Source organism: Anabas testudineus, chromosome 21 (assembly GCF_900324465.2).
Source record: "Anabas testudineus chromosome 21, fAnaTes1.2, whole genome shotgun sequence".
Taxonomy (NCBI): Eukaryota; Metazoa; Chordata; class Actinopteri; order Anabantiformes; family Anabantidae; genus Anabas; species Anabas testudineus.
Window position 1 is genome coordinate 14329921 of NC_046629.1, and position 25726 is coordinate 14355646.

At 39.7% G+C, this 25726-nt stretch overlaps 2 protein-coding genes across 4 annotated transcripts; one reads left to right on the forward strand and one right to left on the reverse strand.

The window, feature by feature from the left end:
- Positions 1-66: 66 nt before the first annotated feature.
- Positions 67-9110, reverse strand: smarcal1 (SWI/SNF related, matrix associated, actin dependent regulator of chromatin, subfamily a-like 1). 3 transcript variants are annotated; one of them, XM_026376468.1, is made up of 17 exons: positions 8351-9110; positions 7910-8258; positions 7357-7407; positions 6977-7237; positions 6829-6879; positions 6559-6742; positions 6231-6381; positions 5281-5442; positions 5100-5165; positions 4046-4186; positions 3329-3547; positions 2477-2547; positions 2172-2274; positions 1862-2044; positions 1451-1551; positions 1134-1230; positions 69-1038 (listed from the first exon to the last, which is right to left on the reverse strand). In XM_026376468.1, the coding sequence occupies exons 1-17, from the start codon at positions 8708-8710 to the stop codon at positions 850-852; spliced, it is 2739 nt and encodes a 912-aa protein (XP_026232253.1). In that variant the 5' UTR covers positions 8711-9110; the 3' UTR covers positions 69-849. The 3 variants fall into 3 exon arrangements, with proteins under 3 accessions (XP_026232251.1, XP_026232253.1, XP_026232254.1); XM_026376466.1 differs by having other exon boundaries at positions 67-1230; XM_026376469.1 differs by lacking the exon at positions 69-1038 and having other exon boundaries at positions 1140-1258.
- Positions 9111-9158: 48 nt separating this feature from the next.
- Positions 9159-21238, forward strand: march4 (membrane-associated ring finger (C3HC4) 4). Its single transcript, XM_026376472.1, has 6 exons — positions 9159-9324; positions 10952-11311; positions 11681-12407; positions 17694-17849; positions 18886-19078; positions 20682-21238. Exons 3-6 carry the CDS (start codon positions 11916-11918, stop codon positions 21092-21094), a joined length of 1254 nt encoding a protein of 417 aa, XP_026232257.1. The 5' UTR covers positions 9159-9324; positions 10952-11311; positions 11681-11915; the 3' UTR covers positions 21095-21238.
- The last annotated feature ends 4488 nt before the right edge of the window (positions 21239-25726 follow it).

Genomic DNA, 25726 nt, shown 5'->3' on the forward strand with positions numbered 1-25726 from the left:
AAACAAATATGTAAGATTGAACAATTTTCCACAATAAATTAATGATTAAGTGACTTGTTCATTTGTTTCCTTTATGTAGTTCTGGGCCTTTTTATACAGAAATAGAGACAATTCTGGAGGGTTCACAGCTGCTACAGCACCACTGTCTTTGACATTTACACCTTTCAAATGTGGTAGGTGCATATTCAGCCAGTGAAAAGGGGTAATTGTAGACAGCCGTTGAGTTCTCTAATGCTGCTGATAGCGCTTAATGGTATAAAGACTGTCTTGGCTCACAGCAGCAGCTGTAAGGTACATGACTAAGAACAGGATCATACAGTCACCACAAAGCAGCTGTTCACATTTAACTTTGCTGAGTTCAGAGAACAATTGTGTCACTGTCAGTTCAGTCTACAATAAATTGTCAACATCAATGTAACTACTACCACACTGTGACAAGAGTGATTAAGTGTTGGTCGACATTTTCCTGCAAGCGTAATAATGACATGATTTTGTTAACAACTGAGGATAAATTGCTCTAGTTAAATTAGAATAAGTTCTTATTCAAGCTCTACCATAAGGTTCTTGGTATCAATACCTGCATACTGGTGGATCTGTCGAACTGAGATTTAGGAATTAAACTTAACCAGCGAAGGATATTTTCTCTTTTTAGCAAATAAAATCAGATTTATTTCACTATTATTTTACATCTTTGAAAATAACTAAAGCATTGTTCCACAAAAGCACAGTATCAAAGCAAAATAAGTTGACATTAGTCATGATCGCCTATAAACTAGGAACTGAGGCTCCTTTTCAAAAAGTAACAGATAATTCTGAGAATAATTTGTACAGAAAAGGGATTTTCCAATGTCATCTGCCAAAATAGTCTTTGATGCTCTTTTTGCTGGGGCTTTGTCCGACCTTGTGCTGACGGGGAGCGTCTTCAGGTGGAGTGTCTTCCCAGTCGTTTGCAGCCTCCAATAAGACGGCTTCGTCAATGTCATCATCTGCGTTGAAAGATCTTTGGAACATCTCCATGATGCTCCTCTGCTTAGGGTCCTGAACAAATCCAAATGATCAGACTGAATCTGCAAACACACGTTAAGGCCCAGCATTAAATGTGATTCATTTATACACACACATGCAAAATTTACCTTGGAGTGGAAGCTGGCATTCAGTGCGTTGTCTGACAGGTTTGACTCAGACAGACCCACTTGCTCCAGAACATTCATTTTTTCCTGGATCATCGGCCTGGATCGATGCATGAAAAAAAGTTTGTCTATGGCAGAAAATTCAATAACATTTGCTATTTGTCAAAAAGTGCATACTAGCAAACTACATTAATTTGTTCTGCAGCTATTTTACTTTTGCTGCTGACAGTAGTTAAACAATCATGAATGTAGAAGGAAACACAGTTTGCATAGGCATGCATAGCTGGTTCATACAGTACTTCTCACTGATTGACACATACCACAGGTGATCATCAGCGGTTCCTTTGGCAACCAGATAGTGGATGTTCACATTATTGGTTTGTCCAATACGGTGAACCCTATCCTCTGCCTGAATGAGAACCTGCAAGGGAAAAAAAAAAACTTTTAAACAAATGCAAAAAAAAATACAAATACATAAATAAAAAACATTTAAGTAAGTGAAAAGTTGATAGTCAGGCATACAGTATAATTCAATGCAAAATTAAAATGAACACAGAATTGATATTCCTCCTGGAAATTAAGCTGTACTGTACAGCTAGGCTGTGTAGTCTTGGATTCATCCCTTTTTAGTTGAGCATGAAAATTGATCAAAACAGTATAAACTGTCCTCTAAAAAAATTAGTTAATAGGAATATACAGTATTATGTCATGACTATGGCATCATAGGTTACCCCAGGGTTCCAGAAAAGCTCAGCGAAGATCACCAGGTCTGCAGAGTGCAGGGTTAGACCCATGTTAGCTGCAGTGATGGACAGTACCGCCACACAGGTCTTGGTCGAGTACTGAAACCTCTCACAGAGCTGCTGTCGCTCAGCCGAGGGAGTGCTCCCGTCAATTCGAATAAAACTGACACTCTGTAGAGGGAGTGAAAGGCACTTTTAACAGTTCTGCCATTGCAAATCCATTACAATTTAAAGTTAAAATGCACTCATTTATGTCACAGTTGCATTATTTTGCATACATACAGCCATTTGCACTCACCTTTTTTCCCAGTTCAGAAGTGATATGATCCAGGACTAACTTATGGTGAGCGAAAACTAGAAACTTCTCCCTCCCACATTCCAGCATGTCTGTGATGTATTCCCTGCCGCAGACAAGCACAGCGTAGTTATTACAAAGAAGTACATTAAAATATTCAGTCTTATTGTGCACTGTTCAAGATATCTCACATCCACCATATTCACAATAGTCTGACAAAAGACTCTGATTCATTTTAAATCTCAGTGCTCGTCAGAACTAAGCTGATCTGACTTACTGATCCCCACCATTAAAGTGTCTGTACTTACATAATGGCTTGTAGCTTTGCATCAGCTGTATGGTTATAAAAGACGAGAAGGGCTTCCTTCTCTTCTATTTTCTAAGAGAGATAAACGGAACAACACGAGATAAGTGACAAGAGATTCTGTTTGATCATTTGATAAGACTGCCATTACTCTGAGGAGCAGTATGATTAGGCACAATCAAGATCAGCAACTCTGCTCACTGTATGAGTATGTCTGGTAGGTTTAAAAGCACTTACTGCGGCAAGAAAAAGTATATTCATGGTTTTCGCCATTAATTTGTCATAAAATGTGATCTGATCAAAAATACAATCAAATATAATGTGCCTAAAGCAATAAAAAAAATTTTACTTTATTGATAACAACCATAAAAACCTCAGTAATAGTAAAAAAAAAAAAAAGGTGTTACCATAACTTTAGAAAATTAATTAGTTATTAGTCAAGGCCTGAAAGGACTTATGAAGAGAACAGGATCACAGAATCCATTTTATTAAGTGGAACACACTGTTGCATTTTATTTTGAGGATGACTTGCTGTAGGATGTATGGAATATGCAATACAATGTGTTTTATTTTATTTTAAATACCATTCAACTCTTTTTAACCATTGTATTTTGTACAATTTATATTAAATCTGAACGTATCAGTAGTAGTTTAAATTTTCCTAATTATTTTGAGGGCCGGATCTGCCTCTAATAAACTATCAATGTAAAATGAACAGGTGCTATGTTACTACGTTTTTATGGACCGATTGTCCAAAAAAGGTAACCAAAACCCAAGTTTCTGTTTTCTTTATATTTTAAATAATTATCCAGCATTTTCAGTTTTTCTTAGGACCGTGGGAAAACTTTTAACTTACGTTGCGGCGTCCCTTTGCTAAATCCTTTGCAGCAGCTGACAGTGCAGCTTTTGTTCGAGTGTTGATGCCGTCTATGGTGATTGTAACAACCTTGCGTTGTTTAGCAGGAAGCTGGGAGAGGACGTCTGACTTGAGGCGGCGCAACATAAGACACTCCTCCAGCAAGAGCTTCAACTCGCCAAGGTTAGAGGAGCCTGAGTAGTCCCAGCCCCAAGTCATCTAGAGAGCATTGGGATGTGGAACAGAGGGAATTCTGGTCACTGAAGTTAAACTTAATTTTAAAGAGTAGTCCTCAGTCTACACAATTAGTCATCATAGCCAAATTAAGGATGTATTTGACCTTTAAATCATGAATCTTGCTCCTTACTTGGGTTCACTAAGATTAACAAAGAAAATGAAAGCAGAAAAAAACAATTAAATAAAATGCTTTAGCACTCTTTTGGCACCTAAAAGCCCAGTTGAAAATCTGTATACACACAGTCTGGCTTTAAAGCACATTAGCTTCCCTTTATAATCCTATTGTTCAGAACTTGTCAGAAGAGCTGTCAAAATTTCCCACATTAGTGCACACACTGGATATGCCTTGAAAAGACTATGCAAGTGAGGCACATAAATATTTACTAATCCCACACCTGTTCTCCGAGTCGTCCTGGAATTACAGCTCAGTGCCATTAAGCTTCACACTTGAACAGACAAGGATCTTTAAACTAAAGCTACCTGTTTGGCATCGCAGTAGCGTAAAGCAAACTCGTGGAAGCGAGGGAAGAGTGTAGGTCTGACAGCCAAAATCTGGGTGTAGAGCTCAGCAGGTCTGGACATGGCAGGGGTCCCAGACAGAAGAATCACTCTTTTTGCTGCCTGGGGATGGACAAACAACTCTAATCAAGCATGACAAATATCCAATCACCAGACAATTCACCAAAGCACAGGACAATGCTGCAATGTTTTGACTACAGTTGGCTTGTTCTTTAGTCTTCCTATACTTGTACAGGGATTGCATCAAAAAGTGAATCCGCTAGTTATAATAAATGTATACATCATTTAAATGTTGGAAGTTAAAGTTGAAAGGCTCAGTCTTCAGTGCACCCTCTATACTATTCTCTAACGTGCTGTTGTTTCTGATGCCTGTCACTCATTCTCATTCACCAATATGGATTTTCTGAATTACAGGAGATGCAGTGGTGTTCCTCTCTCAAAGCTGAAACTATGTTGTTCCACGTGTATGTGAAATCCTTTGAACCATTTAATATTCATTTTTAGGTTTTGTAAACTAGACATGACGCAACCCTCTTGTATACTTTTGAATTTTTTTTTCCTTTGTTCAAGTTTTGGTTTAATTACTCACATATTGTAACTACAACCTCTGCATCTATTAGTTAAAGTTAAAACCAAAAAGATTATTGTCTCATGGCAGAAATCCCAGATCTAGTTTGCAGTGAAAATCAAATCAATTGTTCATCTGGCCTAAGATCTATCTGACTGCCAACTTTATGTAAATCTGGGGTCTGTTCCAAAGGTTTTAATGAATTATGAGTAATTTTGCTCACAAAATCTGGAACACTATGAAATCTAATTTGTGACCTAAAGGAAACTTTTACAAGAAACTTTTAACTCATGCAAAGTTATCCTTCAGTACTTCAGTAGTGCCTCTTCGAACAGCTACAGTTAGGTATCTTCTTTGGATATTTTGAGATTCCCTCCAACAACAGTTTATATATAAAGGTGATTAAATTATGACTCCAAATACAAAGTTAGATGAAAGCAAACAAACCTTCAGCAAAGGCAATGCTGCTTTACAACGAGCAGTCTTCATGTTCTTCAGAAAATGTGACTCATCCTACACCGAGAGACAAAATACGGATTACAACATAACTGCCTGGGTAAAATGGTTTGATTTCATTAATTGACTGATTATGGATTCATAAATAAAACACTGTTACTACACAACGAACCATGATGAGAACACTGAAGGGTCGTCCTGATTGCTGCTTGTCCATCCTACTCAGCAGGTCGTAGCTGATGATGTTGACCAAACCAGACCGCAGATTATCTTTTGCCTTCACAACCACATTGATGCTGTCAGGACTCAGGGAAGGGAGCCAGCGTCTAAAGGCCTGCAGACATAGAGACTTACTTGATTAAGACATGCAGAGTGAACCAAAATTCATCTGAATACCAGCGCTAGTTTTCATAACCACTGAGAGTTTTCAATCTCTGAAATTTGTAATTAATATAAAAAAAAATTTAAAAACACACACACACACACAGCTGCCTGAACTTATAATCACTGACACTATTAATAAAATGTAAACTAACAGAAAAAAAAAAAAAATCAGTTGGGTTTTGATGAATTATTATCGGTATTTTCCTTTTTTGTGGTGACACATTATAGACAAAACAATATATTGACAACTTTTCTGCAGAAATTGAAAAATATTTGCAACATTAATATATTTCAAGCTTTAATGGCAGGAAAAGCACATATGTGAGCGAGACAGGGTTTTAAAAAGCAGGCAAAAAAATATGCCCTGTAAGCACCTCTATGATAAAGCAATGTTTCACAATTCAAATTAGCATTTGCTTCCACAAATGGAAGCATGTTATTCAATAACACCATCTTCTTTTACTGGAGATAAAGTACCTAACAGAGTGCAAGCAGTCCTTGGGGACCAGTATTAACATTCTTCAAATGCAAAGAGTTTTAAGAAGCAAACTAGCATTATAATGTGTAGGGCAAAGCTATTGCCAAAAAGGGGCTACGAGGATTTCTTTAAGAAGCTGCCGGCTGACTTAACATGACTTGCACATGATATTCACATCGTTAAACAGAAACAGAGTAAAACTTTAACATAATGAGTTTTTCCCTTCTAAGCACAAAAAAGAAACAATTGAATGTTTTTACCTCAGCCCAGGTGAAGCGTACAGAGGAAGGAGCCACAACTAGTAAAGGCCACTCATTCCTGTAGTAGGCTGCTATGCAGATGGCCTGTACCGTCTTTCCCAGTCCCATGTCATCAGCCAGGAGGAGGCGGCCTTGTTTAGACACTGCAAAACTACAGAGAGACAAAGAAACCACTGCAGCAGTCTTATAATTTGATAACACAGAGAAATTGGATTTTCACTTCTTATGATAAGCATATCTTCATTGGCATCAGACTATGCCAACTGTAGATAAATAGCTGCTTTCTTGTATTGAGTTATTGGTTACACCATCCAGAAAGAGCACCTACTTGACTCCCTCCCTCTGAAAGGGCATGAGGCTGCGGGTGAGCGAGGGGTCGATGCTGGAAAGGTCTGCCTCAGGGACATCTAAAGACCTGGCTTCAGTCCCGTCGAACCTGGCAGAGAAAGCCTGGATTACTGCCCTGGGCAGAGGCTCCACCTCTACTGCTGCTATCACACTGAGGAGATCCACTGGGTATGGAACACAGCACGGTCAGACAAGATGGCAAATATAACAGAGACAAACACAGAGATACACCTCGAATTCTGTTACTCACTGAGTCTCTTGTAATCCTCAAGTGAAAAGCTCCACTTTCTTGTTTTAGTGTCTGCCAAACAACCAAAAAATGTTATCAGGGCCATAAAATGCAAATCCAACATGATAGATGACTGCACAAAGAGGATATTAATCACAGTCACTATTACCATAGTTTTTTGTCGGCATTTGCTTGAATGCTGCAATGACATCAACATGATAACCAATTTCAACCTCAAACTTATTCTGAGACAGCAGGATGCACTGGCCCTGCAGACTGGCTCCAGGTTTCTGCCAGCCATTACACAGCTTCAGCAGCGCTGCTAGTGCCGCACCATCACGAGCTTGGCCTGTGGCTGCTGCAATGTCCACCGCTTCCATTCCCTCCAGAGGCCTCAAAGACACAGAAGCAATAGAGGCTGCCTGCTCCACTGCAACACAGAGTCAATAGATGCAGCAGCAGTCCAGAAGAGACAAATACTCTGTCATGCCTTTAAATTTAAACTACTTCCAAAAAGCACATTTCCAAGAATATTCCCCTAATACATACTTAACTGTTGATAGTCCATCAGGCTGAAGTTCCACATCTTGGTAGCAGGTTCTATAATAGTATGATATGATATTATTAGTATTTATTGTCCCAGACAACAGAACAGACATTGAGATGAACATATAAGTCAGAATAACTTGCATTTAAGAAAGAAATTATATCTGACAATGAAAGATTTGCGTACCTGTATTTCTCAACAAAGAATAAGTTTTAAGCTTAATTAATACTTAAAAGTTTATAATGCTGTTGTAGAGAAGGGTTAAGTCACTGAGTTTATAACTAGTATGTCTTTTAGGCTATCTGAACAAATGAACCCAGTAACATTGAAAATCAGATCAGTTCACTGTTCACTACTTTCAACTCCTGTCTGTGCTGAATATTGTGTTTAAATTCTATTTCAATTTTGAATCACAGGGTGTATATACAGTAAGTAACTTGTGTCATTTTATTTATTTATACTCATACTTCAATGTGTCTTCCTGTGTTTCCAACAGGTATTGCGGATGAAAAGGAGTCAGATGCAACATATCCTAGTAAAATGTACTACACTTACCATAGTTCTTGGAGGGAATGGATTTGAAAACAGCAATGAGCTCTGCATGGTAACCCACTTCTACTCTGAAGCGGCCCTCTGTATAAGGTACACATTTTCCTCTAACTGAGATGGCAGGCTTTTTCGCAGGTGCGGCGTCTAAACTGGATGAGTTCGAGGGATGTTGTACTGCCGGTCTTTGGGCACTTTTACTAGTTGCTTGCTTGTAGAATGAACTAACACCAGCAGTGCCAGAGATGGGGTTAGGTTTGGGCTGAGCTGGGTTCACAGAAAAACTTCCTCCACCAGGTGGGACAGGGCTGTTTGTGTGTGGACCTTTTGTTTGAGGAAGTGCGTCAATAACTTGTATCTAGGACGAAATATGACACAAAACATTACAAACACTTAAATTTTATCTAGGCTCCAACGGTATATAATTAACGACGTATGCTCCAATCTCACCTGTCTGGAAAAAGCTGAGTTGCTGTGCGCACTCTGGCCAATCTGATTGCTAGAAAACTGCTGATGCTTTAGTCCCCGACTGTGGATGTTGGAGGACTGTGCGTCGTTTTTAAAGGGTTGAACGAACAGTTTTGGTGCAGAACCTGATATGCTCGTGTCTCCATGATTTGTGATGACAGCCCAGTCCGGAGCAATACTCTGTTTATGAGGCTGAATCTGCACTGAAGCAGTGTTGAATCCCACTGGGGTCTGTTTATTGGTGCTGACAGATTGTCCAAGTCTTAGGGCTCTCCTCTCCAACGCCTTCTGTCGGTTCTCCTCAATCTTTCGCTGCTGTTCTGCAGTCAGCTGATTAGGCATGTCGTACTTTTTGCAACTTAGAAGCTAACGCTAAGTAGTACCACTTAGCAACATCAGTTACATTTCGAGCTATGCAGCACTTCTAGTAACCTGCACACAAGTGATCCACATAGACCCAACAGGACTTTTAAAAAGTGTACGACTCTGAAATTATGTAAACTTACTGCACCGCAGCGTCAAATGCTAACGGTAGCAGCTAACGACGTTAGCCTGGGCGTCAAGAGTCAAAACTTGTCAACAAAATGTACCAGCAGCATCACGGCGGTGATAGACGTGTGGATATTCAGTCAAAGAAAGATAGATTGCAAGTATACGACAATACATACGAATAAAGAAGTGCGAAACGCGTACTTAGTACCAACTTCATATAGTTGGGATGATCCGCTTCTCTGCCGCGCAGGAAGTGACGTAGAAAAACAAGCAGGCACGTGGAGGAGGCGGTAGATACTCGTGGGCTTTTCCTTTGGCCTTTAATGGCGGGTGGTACCTGAACTAGCATTTAGTTAGCTGCTGTGAGCATGAATGTATTGTCAACGTAGACGTCTGTTTAGATTTTATTTAATTTTTTTGTGGCAGGAAAGTATCTTTGGATGGAGCAATTAATTTCCATTGAGGTAAAGTTTATAATGGAACAATAGAGCTCAGGCACCAGTAGGTGGTGGTTGCTTGGTGATGGAGAGAGAAAGTAACGGTCAATATTAGCAATAAAACTTCATTCACATTATACTTTGTAATATTAAGAGTTGGTAAATGTAGCTTTTGTGATGTGATGGCCTGAAAGAAAAAGTAGGTAACGTTAGATTTTAGAAAAAGTAAAGTAAGTTAGCCTTTTAGCTAGCTAATTGGATTTAAATTATACATGTTTCTGTTCTGGTTAGGTTAAGGCTAAGCAGCTAGCTAGCTTAACATCAGCTGTCAATTAAAGTGCATATTCCCGCATTTCAACCAACAAAAAAGCACACATGACACTGTAGAATAACACACGCACATTTAACCACACGAGGATAAACATACCTAAATGTGTTACATGTGTTAGATTGTCAAATAATCAATCAATTAATCTGTTCCCATTTTGTGCTACTCAATACTTTTGTCCTACTAACATCAGCTACATTTCACATTGAAGTGAATATGTAGCAAAGTATAATATTTTTGAGTTAGCTAACTTAAAATAATGTGTTGGGATATATTTTCAATAATTAACTAACCTAGCTTATTTAATAAGGCAGTAGCCTACATTATACCTGAGATGATTTAAATAAATAAATATGTTTAATGTGTCAGATCACAGGCAGTGGTCACTACGCTAAGCGTAGTCTTATAAATCCAGATCAAAAAGAAAACCCTCCTCTGCTGGCTGAGACGGTCCACAGGTGTGTTCATTTCAAGCTATAGCTGCCCTGACTGCCCAGTTAATTGCTCTCCCCTGTGTCTTTCTGTTCTTTCCAGAATCGGCTACCTTTTTTTCATTTTTATCAAATGTCTCCAAAGCCAGCATGATTCTTTGAGGGTGAATGTTAACCAAGCATATTTAAATACTTACTTTCATTTTTGAAGGACTTATGTGTATAGAAATTAAACAACCCATGAATATTTAAGGTAATTGAATTAATTAACCTCACACAGTTACCATACTGTTTGTTGATGCAGCAGAAACACTTCTACTACCATGCATGGCATTTATGAATAGATCATTGTATTATTCATAGCTGTACTTTTGACACAGCTCATTTACCTTTGAAGTACATTCTCCTTCTGAGTGCAAGCTTTGCAGTTGTAATACAGTATGTGGCATTGAGGTATTGGTCCTTTCCCATTGGGAAATTGTATGGGCACGTTTTCTCACATGTAGAGACCAATGCACTGAAATAATCAAGCAATCTACAAACTGATGTATTGAGTTAGTTTCAGCCTGGTTACTTTAACTTAATAATATACTATGGTATTTTCTCCTTTGACTCTTACCGACTGATCATTTTAAGTGTTTAACCACTTTTCTACAATTTGTGTGAGCTGTTAGGAATAATTAGTCTGTCTTGTGTTACTCGATAAAGGAATTGTTTAATTGTTGGTAGTTAAGGAGTAATCTGCAAGTTAATTTCCTCCTGCTAGCCTGCACAATGAAAGGCAGTAAACTCCTCCCCCTTTAGAAAAAAAAACATTAATGTCACCTTTAATGTCTCCTCTAATGATGGATGTCTGACCTAAAACAAGCAATTAACAATTTACCATTTGTCTCAGTCCACAGTTGTAGTAATTGGTTGGCTGCTTGCATCACTGTGCGGTGGTGACGTGTGGCGTCTGGGAGCTGTCCCAGGAATCATGGTGCTGAAACCGCAGCACCAGTTCAGCAGCCAATGATCACAGGAGAATCCAGGGCTACGGTTCCTTCCACCCGGAGCAGGACGGTCCGACAATCGTGTTGGATTTTAACGGAGGGATGTAAACCCATCGGCTTGTAACCTCTGAAATCGGGATGCGATAATTGGGCATGTAAGCTTCAAGCAGACTTGGAAGCGACCTGCAGCCTTGTTGGATATCTGTAGGGAAAAAAAAATCCCTGGAACTGTGAGTCGGATAGAAATTGGTGTAGCTCCCCAGGTAAGACAGCTTTAGCTTCCTAAACGCCGTCGTTTGACTTGATTTGCTTTGGAAACCTCACTAAACGTCGACTAGATTGTGAGCTCTGTTGATTTAAAGTGTGGTTTCCGTATATTTGAATGTAAAGATTTAGCGCTGACGTTTTGTTTTGTAGTCTATTTCAGTCCATTGTACCGAAGGCAGATTAGATATTGGTTTCTGCCCTCGTCGTGAATCTGGAGAGAGAAGCCTGTCTAGATAGTTTATGATGTACACAGCAGACAGACTATTAAGACCATGAAACGACAGTGGACACTGAGTGCACAGGCCATAGCCTTATTATTTGAATGCATATTCCCATCAATCTAACATTTGACTTTCCTCTTTTAGCTCTTCCTTTTATTGAACTTAATGGCTTCAGACACTTGTTTGCATCGATGGGATTTATTTGCCTTTTGGATTTACATCCTCGTCGGAACACAATAAAAGACATTCAGCTTCAATATACGGAAAGTCCAAGGGTGCTTTACCCCCCGACGCACGCTGGAAAACGCAGCCCTGTACCCACCATCCCACCTCACGACATATGAAGAACTGTTGCTGATGACGGGGACACATACAGTACATGTTGTTTTCTTCCAGCACCTTTACTCGGTGCTGTGAGCTTCTGGCCGGAGAGAGCCTGATGCTGCGCAGCCAGGGCATGCTGAAGAGCCGCTGTTGCGTCCTGCTCGGTGACCTGAGGGTGCTCCTGCTGGGGCCACCGGCACCGCCGACACAGCTGCCTCCGCTGACCCCCATGAGCGGCCAAACTACGGAAAGCCATGAGACAAGCGTCACTGTCCCCGACAACAACAACACGTTAACGCGGAGCCATCAGTACGCAGGGGACCGGACTACACCACCTGCAGGAGGAGCCACAGGACCGCCGGGTGGAGAGAGACAGGTGGCGGGCTGGGTTGATGCTGCTGAGCTGTCGGCGGCCCTGCGCGGTTGCAGCAGCTCCTCTGATGACTGTTCAAAGAGCAAACTGGAGGAGAGGTTCTCCCTCACCAGCTATACGGAAAGTGGCTTTAGGACGCCAGTGTGCAGGATCTGCTTCCAAGGACCAGAGCATGTAAGTCAACAGAATGTTCCTCTTAATGCCTAATTAGTAGATCAGTATACAGAAAATACATTCATCAATTTATCTTCTACATTTCTTAAGGTTAAAAAATGGTTTAAAACATTTTAGAATGAACTCCCCCAAATTTGCATTCACACAAAGAAAACATGTTAACTGAGGACCTGGTGAGGATTGCTTATTTAAATCCAGGATTTACCCCTTCCTGGAGGAGCCTTTGTTACATGTAAGATTTCTGTTACAAGAAGATTCAGTGGTCAAGCTCCTCTCAGTGAGGAAACTCATTGTTAGTGTGTTCTTAAGATAGCCCACAGTTGGAGAGTTATCTGAGCAGGGATCCCACGACATCCAGCACTCTTCCATTTGTGTGGCCTGAGAAGACAGCTATGGGCTAGCAGTGGGAGGGTAATGAAAGATCCAAGATCCCATGGTTGACAAGTGTGGAGGATACACAGCAATGCAGTAACAAGTAATTATTGCCAAACACTGAATTTATCTTGAGACACTACATGTACAAAAACAACCAAATAATACATTTCACTCTGCTATTGACTTACACCATCTGGAAACTGCATAAAAATAAAAGATATGTTCAAAGAACAGAAGGTAGGTATCTTCAGTTAATCGCACTGCATACCTCCACATATGGGGCCACATTGATGATAATGCCACAATGCATCAATCAGGAGAGGAAAATTGTGAAAGAAAACGACTAAGGTGTGCTATAATAAATAATATTAAATTATAACAGAGATGCAGACACTTAGCAATTTGCAGACACATTAGTTTCACTGTTTGACAGAACCACAGAACCACATTGACAAATATGTCACACCTCACCAATTGTAATGAAGGTAGAGAAGTTCGAAAAAATAGTGAAGCAAGATAACTGGTGTGTAGAACACAACTTTATATCCAACACCGTGTACTCATTTTGATCCAGATTAACTGTATCATTTCATGGTCATTGCACCGTGTATGGCCTTTAATCTTTATATGTATCACTAACCAATTACTCCAACAGCAATTTTGTGCATCATTCCACTTCTGAGCTCAGACTTTGTAATTATTGCTGACATGGGGGTAGTTATGAGATTGGGAGACAAGGCATCAAGCTTCTTTTTTCAAGAAGTCCACAGATAGTCCGCACAGTCTGCAATGCATATCAAGTACCACCTCCAAAATTTGCACTATTTCCCATGGTCTCCTCCAAGTCATCTCATCAGTGTTTCCTAGATATATTGCAGCAAGTCAATAGCACTTGATTTCATGCCATCCTATCATTATGCAAGTTCTTATTTATCATTAGCCTTCCTTGTCCTGTCGTCTCTACTGTTGGTTTGGGTGAAGTCCAGATATGGATCTGCTGAGGTGTAAATGGGTACAAGGAGAATGAGACTCGATTTGAAAAGAGAGATGAGTGCACTGCCTGTGTGTCACTGTGTGATGCAGGCAGTGGAGACATTAGTTATCCTCTATTCTCTCTTAGCCTCCAGCATGTCACATAGACCAATGCATCCAGTATCTGATTTGACAATCCACCTCCAAAACACTTCCATCCCCAAGGCTGAGATACTCAAGACAGTGTAAAGAAGGAGGAAGAGATATAGCTTTCCCCAAGTATCCCACTGGAAAAGAGCCTTGAGTGTCTGACAAAGGCAACAATTTGAAGAATGACTGTAATCTGACTTTATATGACCAAGAACAATGTAATAAGTCTGTGCAATCGAATTCATGTCAGTGTTTTTGGTGCCATTTTCTTTAAGGTGCCCTTAGTGATTTATAAGTCCTGCTGTTTTAAAGGATATGTTCAAATCTTTCTTTCCAAATCTGTAATCTGTGAGTATACCTAAATGTTCTGATGAACATTTAAATGTTTATAAGTATTTTTCCATTTGTTTATTCTATAGATCAAGAGTTGTAGATTTAGTTTTTCATCTCTTAGTAGAAAGGGATCTCTTGATGGCCAGTATAAACAGTTTCAGTGAATCAGCAATCAATAATTCTCGGACTAAGTTTAAATCCCCAGACACAAAGGGTGCAGTACAAAGAACAGCTAAAGCAGTAAAGGTTTAAATTAATCTCCATTACCTTAATAATTCAGGTTTCTTAGATACAGTTAAATTGACATATATTTCAATCCAGTCATTTGCTCTATTCATCTAATGTTCATACAGAAACTTTGCAGAGGACTTGGATGTAGCATTTGCATTGTTCAAGCTTGTGTTTTCAGACTTGATTTTAGCCTAGGCACTCAAACAATCAGTTTAATATTTGATTTCCACATTGTAAGGAGTTTCAGGAAATATTCCGGTGGTATACAAACTCGTTAAAGGGACAGGTAAATCTTAAATCCTAAGAGAAGTAACTAAATATTTCTGTATGTAAAAAATTATTTCCTCAAGTGACATGTACTATTACATAGTGTAGATGTGTCATTTGAGGCTAATGCTTCTCCTGTCTTGTTGAGAATATGGGAGTCCCTGCTGCTTAGAAATACTGTTGTCTTCCTTTCCTAAATCATAACACAGATAATGCACTTGCACAGAATATTTGTCTGTGGCACAATCAGATACCTCGAGGGGTCAGGTTGGCATCATTCTTTCCATATGGCCCCACAGTGCTGAGTTTTTTGTATAACATCATATGTGAAATGACTCCTGTGCCATTCATTGGGAATAGGATATAAACAAGCACTTCAATTTGGGGGGGGTTTTATTGAAGTCTATAGACACAAGCATTAACTTAAATTATAAACTTCCTCTACTTCAATTACTTTATAGGGTCCATTAACTGTCACTGTAGCCCTAATGGTTTCTGTACAATAAGCAATGAGTGAAATTTCCCCCAGCATATGTTTTATGAGTAATCATTAAAGGTAAATAAATTTTGCATTACTGGAAATGGCCTTCAATTTCAGTTTTTCAGTGATTTCACTTCTCTCTAATTTGTTGAATATGGTTAAATGCATATATGAAGTTGTTTTTCAGATGACTGCAGTATTGCAGGTTTTCATTAAAGAAATGCTTGTGGCCTGTATGTCATTGGCTATTGTAAAATTGTTTTCATTCGGTTTCTGTGGGAGTTAGCTTATTACGCCACAATTTTCCTTTGCCTAGAGTTAATGGAGTTCCCTTGCATTGATTCCATACCCTTAAGAAATGTGAATTGCCTTCTCTAATTGAGTTCCATGTCATTATACACATTGGGAGAAGATCCAATTTTATTAGGAGAAAATTAGGTGCACTGAAGGGCTTTGAGGATAATGTAGCACAAAAATGTAATAACACAGCCAAAGCGATCAGATTTATCATTTTTTATGCATTGTTTTAAATAGTTGTTGCTTGATCAACAAAAGGACATTTAGTATCACTTTGTGTATGCGTGGGCTTTAATGCCACATTTGTTATTGGTCTTTCTTGCTCTCTCTCCAGACTCAGTTGTACTGCAGTGATCTAGGTTTTTGTTCTTGGCTGCGATCAGGCCAGTAACAGTGAGCGGTCTGAGTCCCACTGGACACGGTAGAAGTGTTCTGGTGCTACTGCCAATACACTCCCACCCTGGCCATCTGTACATGGGCCTTTTCTCCTCTATCTCCCCACATTTCACTCCCTTCTCCTCAACCAGGGTGCTGCTCCGTCTGTCAGAGATGTCAGCACAATGATGGCATAGAGAAGTCATTTGGAAACTCACTGGATTTTGCGTTCCTTGCTACAATCTCAGTGCCATGTTCATGGTAGACAGAGACGGTGAATACAGAATACAGATTTGACAATACCTTGACTTAGAAATTGAATGTCTCAGCTTAGAGAGGGGAAGAGCTCTCTCTCTGCAGAACAGCTTGGATAATTTATTTTTTCATTCACTACAGACTTTTTGTTCAGTCCCATTAAGATTAAAACATTTCTACAAGAAGGTCTGGCTTTGAATTTTATTTTCCCAAACTTCAGGCCAAGACCTAAAAGGGATCACAGGGCTACATCTTTTGGGTCATCATCTATATCCAATATGACAGGACTAGTGATATGTTCTAATGAGCTTGGGGCCCAGGGCGAAAGATTACAAATCCCTCATTTGCTCAGGCTGAATATAGTTTAAGAATAATAATGGGTTAAGAATATGGCTGAACACATATTGCTGGTAAGTGAAATCTTTATGATGTCAAGTTGTGAATTCGAAAATTTCACTTCAGCAGATGAGTTTCATAGTCTTCTGTACAATGAAGATTGCATTGATTTGTATGGATTTTTTGCTGTCTCTTTAATTAAGACCAGGCTGTAGGGAGATCATAAAGGAAGGGGAACAGTAAAGGAGACAAAGACAGCTATTCAGTATACTGTAAGTGCTGCGGTAACATTCTACTTATAGTGCAGTATTTTTCAGCTTTGTTGCGGTTTGCTCTTCTGATAGCAGCCTCGGTGACTAATCCTCAACTTTTCAATAGTAGAAGTAATCAAGCATGTTGTCTGTCAACAGAGTGTAAGGCAAAGCTTTCATTTCACACCTGAACTCGTGTTCTGCTGTAATTTGACAGTGCTATGGGCTGTGTGTGTGTGTGTGTGTGTTTGTTTGTTTGTGGTTGTGTGTGCATGTTGGCCTGGCTGTGAATGCAAATCTCTAAGAAAATCAATAAGCCAACACAAAAAATGCAAAGAAATATAAAGGTACAGATAGTGTAATCTTCAGTGTGCTACATGTTAAAGGCGGTTAAGGTGAGAAAACCCAAGTTAGTCTGTCACTCAGTGATAGTTGTAGGGAGACACAGACAAAAAAATAATCACCATTTAATACAACCTGCATTTAAGCTGGTAACTCAGGCCCATCAGTGGAGGACTTTATTTTTATTGATTTCTTTACCATACTGCATTAGATTTCATCTCTGGTTGAAAAGTACAATTTAGTTTCAACAGCAGCAGACATCTACTGAAAACACATGGCATATTTATACAAAGCAGCAAGAGAGACCCAGGTTTGAATCCAGGGGTTGGCTAGGTTGTGGAGTTTACATGTTCTCCCCATGTCTGTGTGGCTTCTCTCTGGGTACTCCGGCTTCCTCTCAACATCCAAAGACATGCACCTCAGGTTAATTGGTTACTCTAAATTGCTAATAAGTGTGAGTGTGAATGGTTGTCTGTCTCTGTATGTCAGCCCTGTGACAGACTGGAGTCCTGTCCATAGTGTACAGCTGGGATAGCAGTTCTGCAACCCTTGAGAGGACTAGCGGTTAGGATGGTGGATGGATGATTCTTTTTTCTGACTGTCTCTTTGTCTTTCCCCTAGGGGGAGCTCCTGAGCCCATGCCGGTGCAGTGGATCAGTACGCTGCACCCACCAGCCCTGCCTCATCAAATGGATCAGTGAGAGAGGTTCCTGGGCCTGTGAGCTCTGTTACTACAAATATCAGGTTATTGCCATCAGCACCAAGAACCCACTACAGGTGAGCTGTAAACATCAAAAACAGTATAAAAGTCAGATAATGACCAAGATATCATAGCTTCTTGTAGTAAGAGACAGGGTTACACAAAACACTCAGTATTAAAGTGTCATTATGCAACTTCAGTAGGAGAATATGTGCGATCTTTGAGGATACAGGTAGCTTTCCCCTTGGCCCTTCTCCTCTAAGACTCATTTAAATGCATTTTTGGTTTTCAGTCCATGTCAGTTCAAATGGAATTGAAACTGCCATTGTTACTGTCACTCTAGTTCTCCTCTGGTGATAAACTACATCATTCAGCCAAAAATGAGTTTTTCCTAACCCTAACCCCAACAGAAAGAATTCAAAAACAACTTCCTCTCAGTTTTAGACTAATATGTTAGGGTCATTTGTGAGTGGCCCTTTTTTATGGTTCTTCCAGGAATCATAGGTGTGTAGAGGATATTTGCCTTGTGATTTGTTTCTTTATATACTGTACCCATTGTAGCGTATTGTAGCAAGGTTGACACTTTCGTTTTGGGAGAATAGTTTTGAAATCTCAACATGAGCCTCATCAACCTACACTGAGGGAAAAAATATTTGATCCTCTGCTGTTTTTCTTTTCCACTGGCAAAGAAAGGATCAGTTTCTAATTTTAATGGTAGGTTTATTTTAAATTAATTTGCATTTTAATGAGTGGAATAATAAAAAATAATAATAATAACAATAATGAGTATTAAGTATTTGATCCCCTATCAATCAGCAAGATTTCTGGCTCTCAGGTGTCTTTTATACAGGTAACAAGCTTAAAATTATAAACTGTAATTCTCTGCAAATGTACAAAATCAGCTGAGAATCAAATACTTTTTTCCCTCACTGTACATGTTTTGTTTTTTTAATTAATGATGGTACTCAGGGACACCGACTCTGGACTTATCTTTATGAATGTTCTTGTAGCTCCTGTCTAACAAGTGTTTCCCAATTATTGAGTAAAGTTAAAATAAAAATAGGAATCAAATACAAACAATTAAGCTGTACTGTGGTCTGTGTCTTTTTCCAGTGGCAGGCCATCTCCCTGACAGTGATAGAGAAAGTGCAGATAGCAGCAGCCATCCTGGGATCCCTGTTCCTGATGGCCAGTATCTCCTGGTTGGTGTGGTCATCTTTCAGCCCTTCGGCCCGCTGGCAGCGACAAGATCTGCTTTTCCAGATCTGCTACGGCATGTACGGATTCATGGATGTCGTCTGCATTGGTGAGGTGCTACATTTAATGCTGGTTTATTTATTTATTAGTGCAATTTAGTATACCACTGTGCCTGGTCTGGTCCTATTATTCAGCAGGTGTGTATTCAGCAGGCAAAGGCAAACATAATATCACAGTTGTGTAGCAGAATCAGCAAATACCCACTGGCTGTACACAAATGGTTGTGAATGCCACAAACAGTTTATGCTATTGACAATTAATACAGTTAATTAATGCTAGTCACCAACTTTAAATCAATATTTAGTGTGTGGACTTTTATATTCATTATTTATATTGACGTAGTTGTTTATTAGTATCTTTGTAATGCAGTTTCTTCTTTAAAGTTAGTGAAATGTTTGGTCAAACCTACTAATACATTAAACATGAATGTTAAATGTTCAAAATAAAAAAAGCATTTGAAGTGTTCTTCCCTAAATACATAAAAATGCATGCAGTGACAAAAATTCAGGTAAACTTTGAAGACCAGAATGGACTAGAGGTGCATTAAAGCATTTTACCCCTCTTCTGAATTTGTTGTGGGTGTCAAAATTGAAATTTGAAGCATCCCCTGCCTGGTGTCCTCTTCTGCAGCCTGAGGGTCCTTGTGTTTTGAATGACTGTGTGATGGCATCTCACATTAAGAAATCTCTAACTGCCTCTGCAGCAGACAGCAGGATAAGAGGAAGAGGAGATTGATTGTCTCCGGTTTGGTGGCTAGGATTGACTGTGGAGTCATTAACTCTGCACTTCACAGAGATTAACTTGTCACCTGGCAGACTTTAAAAGAGCAAAGACCTGACTCTCTCTTATCCACAAAGTTGAAAAAAGAAACTGAGAGGAGAGACAGGATTTTATCAGTAAACTCTGTACATACTGTACATAGAAGAAGTGTCCATAATAGACACCAGTGTAGTTACTGTAATATATAAGCTTGACAAAAGTCTTTATATGTGAGGACAATATTATAGCATAGCTGTAATGAAGTACTTTACATACACTATATAAGATCCAGTTATAGATGCATCACAGAAGTTAAAGTTGTTGAGAAATGTGTTAATAAACATTTACAATGCTTTAAATGTCCTTACTGCTACTTTGTAGTGTGTTCTAATGTAGATATTAAAACAGGGGTTCAAATAAGTTACCTAATAGAAAACAGACTAAACATACTACATGAGTTTATTACTAAAAATGCAGCAAAATTTAGGTCCAAGGATCTCTTGTTACAGATTGATTTCAATTTGCCAGATACTCAGTTCAATGAACACGAATCAATAAGACATTTTAAACTGTGATAAGATGCTATCGAACTCCAGAGAACAGATGCGGAGAAGAGATTGCTTTTGCTAACCTAAATCTAAAAATGGAGAGTATTGCTTTGTCATAAGTTTTGCCTTGTCTACAATTTTTCTAAGAAATAAAGATCTTATCTCAGGGTTATGGTGCGATACTTAAAGAATGAGTTGTTTTGTTCTTCTACTCCCACAGCTTAATACTTTCTGCAGGCTTTAACACAGTGAATCTACCACTGCAGAGATATGTATCACTTTATGGGGTTATTAAGTCTGCTGCTAGACAGTGACATTGTCTAATTGATGTTCTGATCTCCACAGCACTAATTGTCCATGAGGGACCTTCTGTGTTTCGTATCTTCCACCGCTGGCAGGCTGTGAACCAGCAGTGGAAGGTCCTGAACTACGATAAATCTATGGACAGTGATGACCTGAAGGATGCTGGACAGGACAGGACTGTGTCTCAGGGCTATCAGACTGGGATAGGAGTGTCTGCATCCACCTCTTCGCTAATGGTGGTAGCCTCCACGGCAGCTGGCTCCACTTCTACAGCCGTGGTGACGGCCGCAGGAGGACTTGGAACACACGTGGACCCCAACAGTGGCACCACAGTGCCAGACCAACACTGTCCCTACAACATCCTCCACCTCCTCAGCCACCTGAGGCAGCCGGAGCCTCGCAGCCAACCCAGCAATAGCACTCGAGAGCTGGTCATGAGAGTCACTACAGTCTGATTAGTCTGTTGAGGCCTTATCTCACATGGAGGTGAAGGATAAATGAACCAGCTGACAGTTGAAAACAGTCTGATCTTAACTGCACTGGATTATTACAATGTTCTCGTTTCAAAACACATTTCTGATGTCCTTACATGGATTGAATAAAAGTCAAAGTTGTTTGTTTGTTTGTTTGTTGCTTGTTTGCAAATTTGGTAGTTTCATCATTTGTGTGATGCCAGCATGGATGTTCGTTCTTGATCTTTGGGAACAGTATGGTGGAGGAGATATAAGCTCACAAGTCGGTTTACAAAAGCTTTAAAGCTTCTACCTGCATCCTCAGTATGTTGATCAGCAGACACCTTCCTCCACTCTCTTCATTCTACTTTATATTTTATAAATAAATATTTCTACCTACAGTACGTCTGTTTGTAAAGAAAAGTAATAACAGAACTAAAAAAGGTACAAAAGTAGATGTTTGGAAATTTGTAATCTGCATGCTGATCTGAATCCCAAACAGTGGTGATAGAGAAACATCCAGATTATTTTACATTGGGGTATTTAGTTAAAAGAGTAATTATTAATACATTTGTAAAACAAAAACAAAGCCATACTCTTAACCTCTTACCTAGAAATTAATTCATCTAACCTTTTCAGACAGCTGCCGCATTTCCAGGCACCGTTTTGTGATATTGTTGATTGCATGAGGAGTTTTGAGCAAATCATGAGAATACATTTTCTCTTTTCTGGAGCACCTTTTGTCTAAATGAGCCCGCCTACATTATTTCTAACAGTGCATCTGAACAATGGAGGAAAAACGGCAACAAGAACAGTCATCAGCTAGTCTGCTTAATTGCTTCTGCCCGTATCCCCCGTGCATGAAAACACATCTCTGCTCCAGAGCACTGGCGTGCCGCTTGCAGTCCATTAGGTACATGATCAGATTCGCATTTGGCTCACGGAGCCAGTGATTTCCCCGTCTCAAGGCTCTCCGATTCAGATGTGCTGTTTGATATTTCCTCGCTGCTCTTGTTTCACGCCCATGAAAGATCAGCTTGAGCCCAGGGGAGAGCAGATCTCTAGAGCGTGTTGTGGGAGGGGGGACGCGCTGCTAAGAACATGCTCATAGCGGGGCAGAGATGGAGGCCACTTTATTGATGTTACCCTTTCTTGCCCTGCATTGTTTTACCTTTTTTTTTTTTCCTCATTTGAACACAGTCTCCCAAAAACATTTGAGCTCATATTCATGCTAATATTATCCATTACGACAGTTAAAGTCATTTACCAATGACTTCGTTGGTGTGAAGTCATTGGTAGAAGCTCTGCCTCAGATGCGTTTGAGCTTTTTCCAATGCACGTTATAATAAAACACATCATTAGCTTAAAATACATCACAAAGGAATGATTTGTATTTCTTTTTTTATTTTTATTCCTGTAGATTTTCTTTCTGATTTTCCAAAGCGGTAGTGCCATACTGTGACCTTATATCAAAACGCTCTAACTCAGACTAAAAACATTACTCGCTTTCTTTTTGCCTTTACTATCTTTGTCCTTTAGAGTAGAGTGGATGTGTTTTTTTATTCTTAATCATAATTAAACCTCAGACGTACAGTATTTATTAAGAATCACAGGTAGCACTGTGGTTTTCTGCTGAATTATTTAAGGGCTGATATTCACGGGTGGGAGCTGCTGTATGAAACCAACTAAACAGCAACAGACATTTGAGAGGTTGCACAGAGTTCACCGTGAATCTGCTTGTCTCAGTTCTCTTCACACGTTGTCTCATTGAATTCACAAGCTCGCACGTCGAGCTTTGATGAAAAGGGAAAAAAAAAAAAAAAAAAAAACCCAGATGCATAGAAATGCATTACCTGAACGTGCTCTTTCAGGATTAATGTGATTCACACTAGACGTCTCCATCTGTTTATATATGGAACTCTTCCTGTTTGTTAAGTTTATGTGTTTCATGTCTGTGACGCTCACTGTACACTGCTCGGATTGAGTCCCTGCATACATTACAACAGTGTTTTCGAATTGAGTCCTTGAATAACCCCACCTCTCTCCACAAATAACCACATTTTGAGCACAAAAAAAAAAAAAAAGCAGCAGACCGGCTTAAGGCAGATTTTGGAATCATACTGTAACAACACTGAAGTCTTTCATGAAACCCATCAATCTGATTTTCTATCCAATTTCAACGCTTTTAACATTCCCAACACTTGAGCTAAATCAAATAATTGAGGCACTTTGTGAAGCGTGAATGTGTGAAATTCATATGAGCCAGTGATTTCAGAAGGGTTGTCTTTCTCCTGGTTGGTATACAGTGTGATAAAGTCATTGTACATTTTGCTTTCATCTGCAGAAAATTGACCCAAAAAGGACTTTTTGCAGATTATATGGAACACTGAACCTTTGAAACCGAGTAAATTGCATACAGCTAATGTGCTATTCAAGCAGGTCATCTGAAGTCTGAATCACGCTGGCAGAAATCTGTCTATCTCTGAAAATGAAAAGGAACATTTTTGAAGAGCTGCTCGTTTTTTTGTTGTTGTTGTTGTTGTTGAGGTGAGATGAAACGACAGGTATTAGAGAGGCGAGAAGCACAGAGAGCAAGCGACAATGCCGGGTGAAATTAAAGGACAGGCAGCTTTAGCACGTCCCCTTTTTTTGAATGCAGAGGCTTACATGTGTTTCTATTTCTGATGTGCCCGTGTATTCCTGTGTAGGGTCAGAGGCTGCAGAAGCATGATGCCGCCTCCAGTGGGTAAATCAGCACAGACGGACACATGTGGGTCATCGAGGAGTCTCCACTTCAGCTGATCTGTGTATGGTTGTGGACGGCGAGAGGAAACCTTTCACACGCAGGAGACCTAGAGCTGAAGTTCACACCCAGCCACCATTCACCACCTCCATTTATAGTGACTCTGCGGAAAACACTCGGATCATTACTTTGTCTCTGATCTTTCGTTATGTTTAGACAGACTTTTACAAGAGTCGAACCGGCTAAAAAACATGAGAGGCATTCTGTTCACTTGTCCAAAGTGATCATCAGTAACAGAAATGAGTCTCTCTGACACATTTGTGCAGCTTGTGTTCTCCCCCTGGTGGCTCAGTCATGTACTACACACTGTGGACATGTAGGTTTACACTGAAGGTGCAGGTTCAGCCTTCACTAAGCAGATTGTAGATGTGGGACCAGCTCAAGAAAAAACAATATTGTAGCATCAGAATGTCTCATAAAAAGTCCTTTAGTATATTTCTTTGTTAATCTTAATGTTTACAGACATTACCCCTCACCCCAATCACTGTAATCAGAGTAATTGCTTAATAATTTAAGCAATTACATGTTGCATTTACGTTATCATAAGATATTTGTGTTCTATTTATATTACATTATAAAAAATCATCTAACTTGCTTTCAGGTGGTTTCGATACTTATACTTAAGCAAAACACTTTTTAAACACCCAAGAGTCATAAATGCATAAACGTTCAGCGGGACCAATCTTGCACAGTGCATCCTCCTGTAAATGTTCCTCTGGATGCAGCAGACATTTAAATCTGTGTTGCCCTGGAGAAAGACTCTCACGCTGCCTGCTTCCCTCCTAATCCCTCACTTGCTCACTCAGCATCTCTTCAGAAAAAAAAAGCAAACCTCTTTCTCACACACACACACACACACACTGGGAGCACTCTGGGTACTTTTACGGTGTAAAATCTGGGAAATAAGCTGCAGCATTACTCCAGTTTGGTTTGGTTTCGTTCTGTTTCCACATCTTATTAATGTTTGTCCGCTGGTTTGTGAGCGTTGTGTCTTCTTTATTGTTACTGATAGTGATCTGGTATTCCCAAGCAGGGGTAGCAGTACCACCAAACATAACGTGTGTGATCAGAGAACTAGATAAAGAGGTGGCTTTTGTGAGGGTCACCTCCTCTCATCTATTATCCACTGTCCTTACATGTCCTTGTCTCCAAGCTCTCACTCCTGATTTCCATTGTATATTTGAAGAGCTTCACATTTTATGAGGCTGACAACAATAATGACTATATGAACATAAAACTGTTACAGTAAGTGGGGGGTCACACAAATGATGGTTTCAGGTCTATTTTACTAAATTGCCGTGTTTCTAAAAAAATGGATAATCACAGCAACAAGCTTTGTCTTTGTGCCGCAGCACTTGACGCCTCACAGTGGGTAAACATAATCGATTCATCTCAATGGTGAGAGGCCTTGGTCTGCTCCAGAGTCAGTTTTCACCAGAGCATATTTTAGAATGGCACTTGCTTATAAACACTCAAGTTAAATGAAGCATAAAGTTGAATTCATCAGGGCTGCTGAATGACCTCGGCACAGCTACTGCAGAGGGGACCCGTCTCTGTGCTTGATTCATTAAAAAAAAAAAAAAAATGGATAAAATCATGGAGGCATGAAAAGACAGGCAGGGCGCCTGTAATAATCCATCTACAGAATCTGAACGGAAAGACGTCCTTCAAGAGACAATGAGAAATTGATTTGATTTCTTGTCACAGTCAGAGCTGAGCTCCTGCTGCTGCAGCATCAAATGCTGAGGAGTGAAAGTATAAAGTAAAAAGAGTGAAATCAGAGGAAAATCATTCATAAAAACTGTGATATGAGAACGGAGATGTGGCTTCAG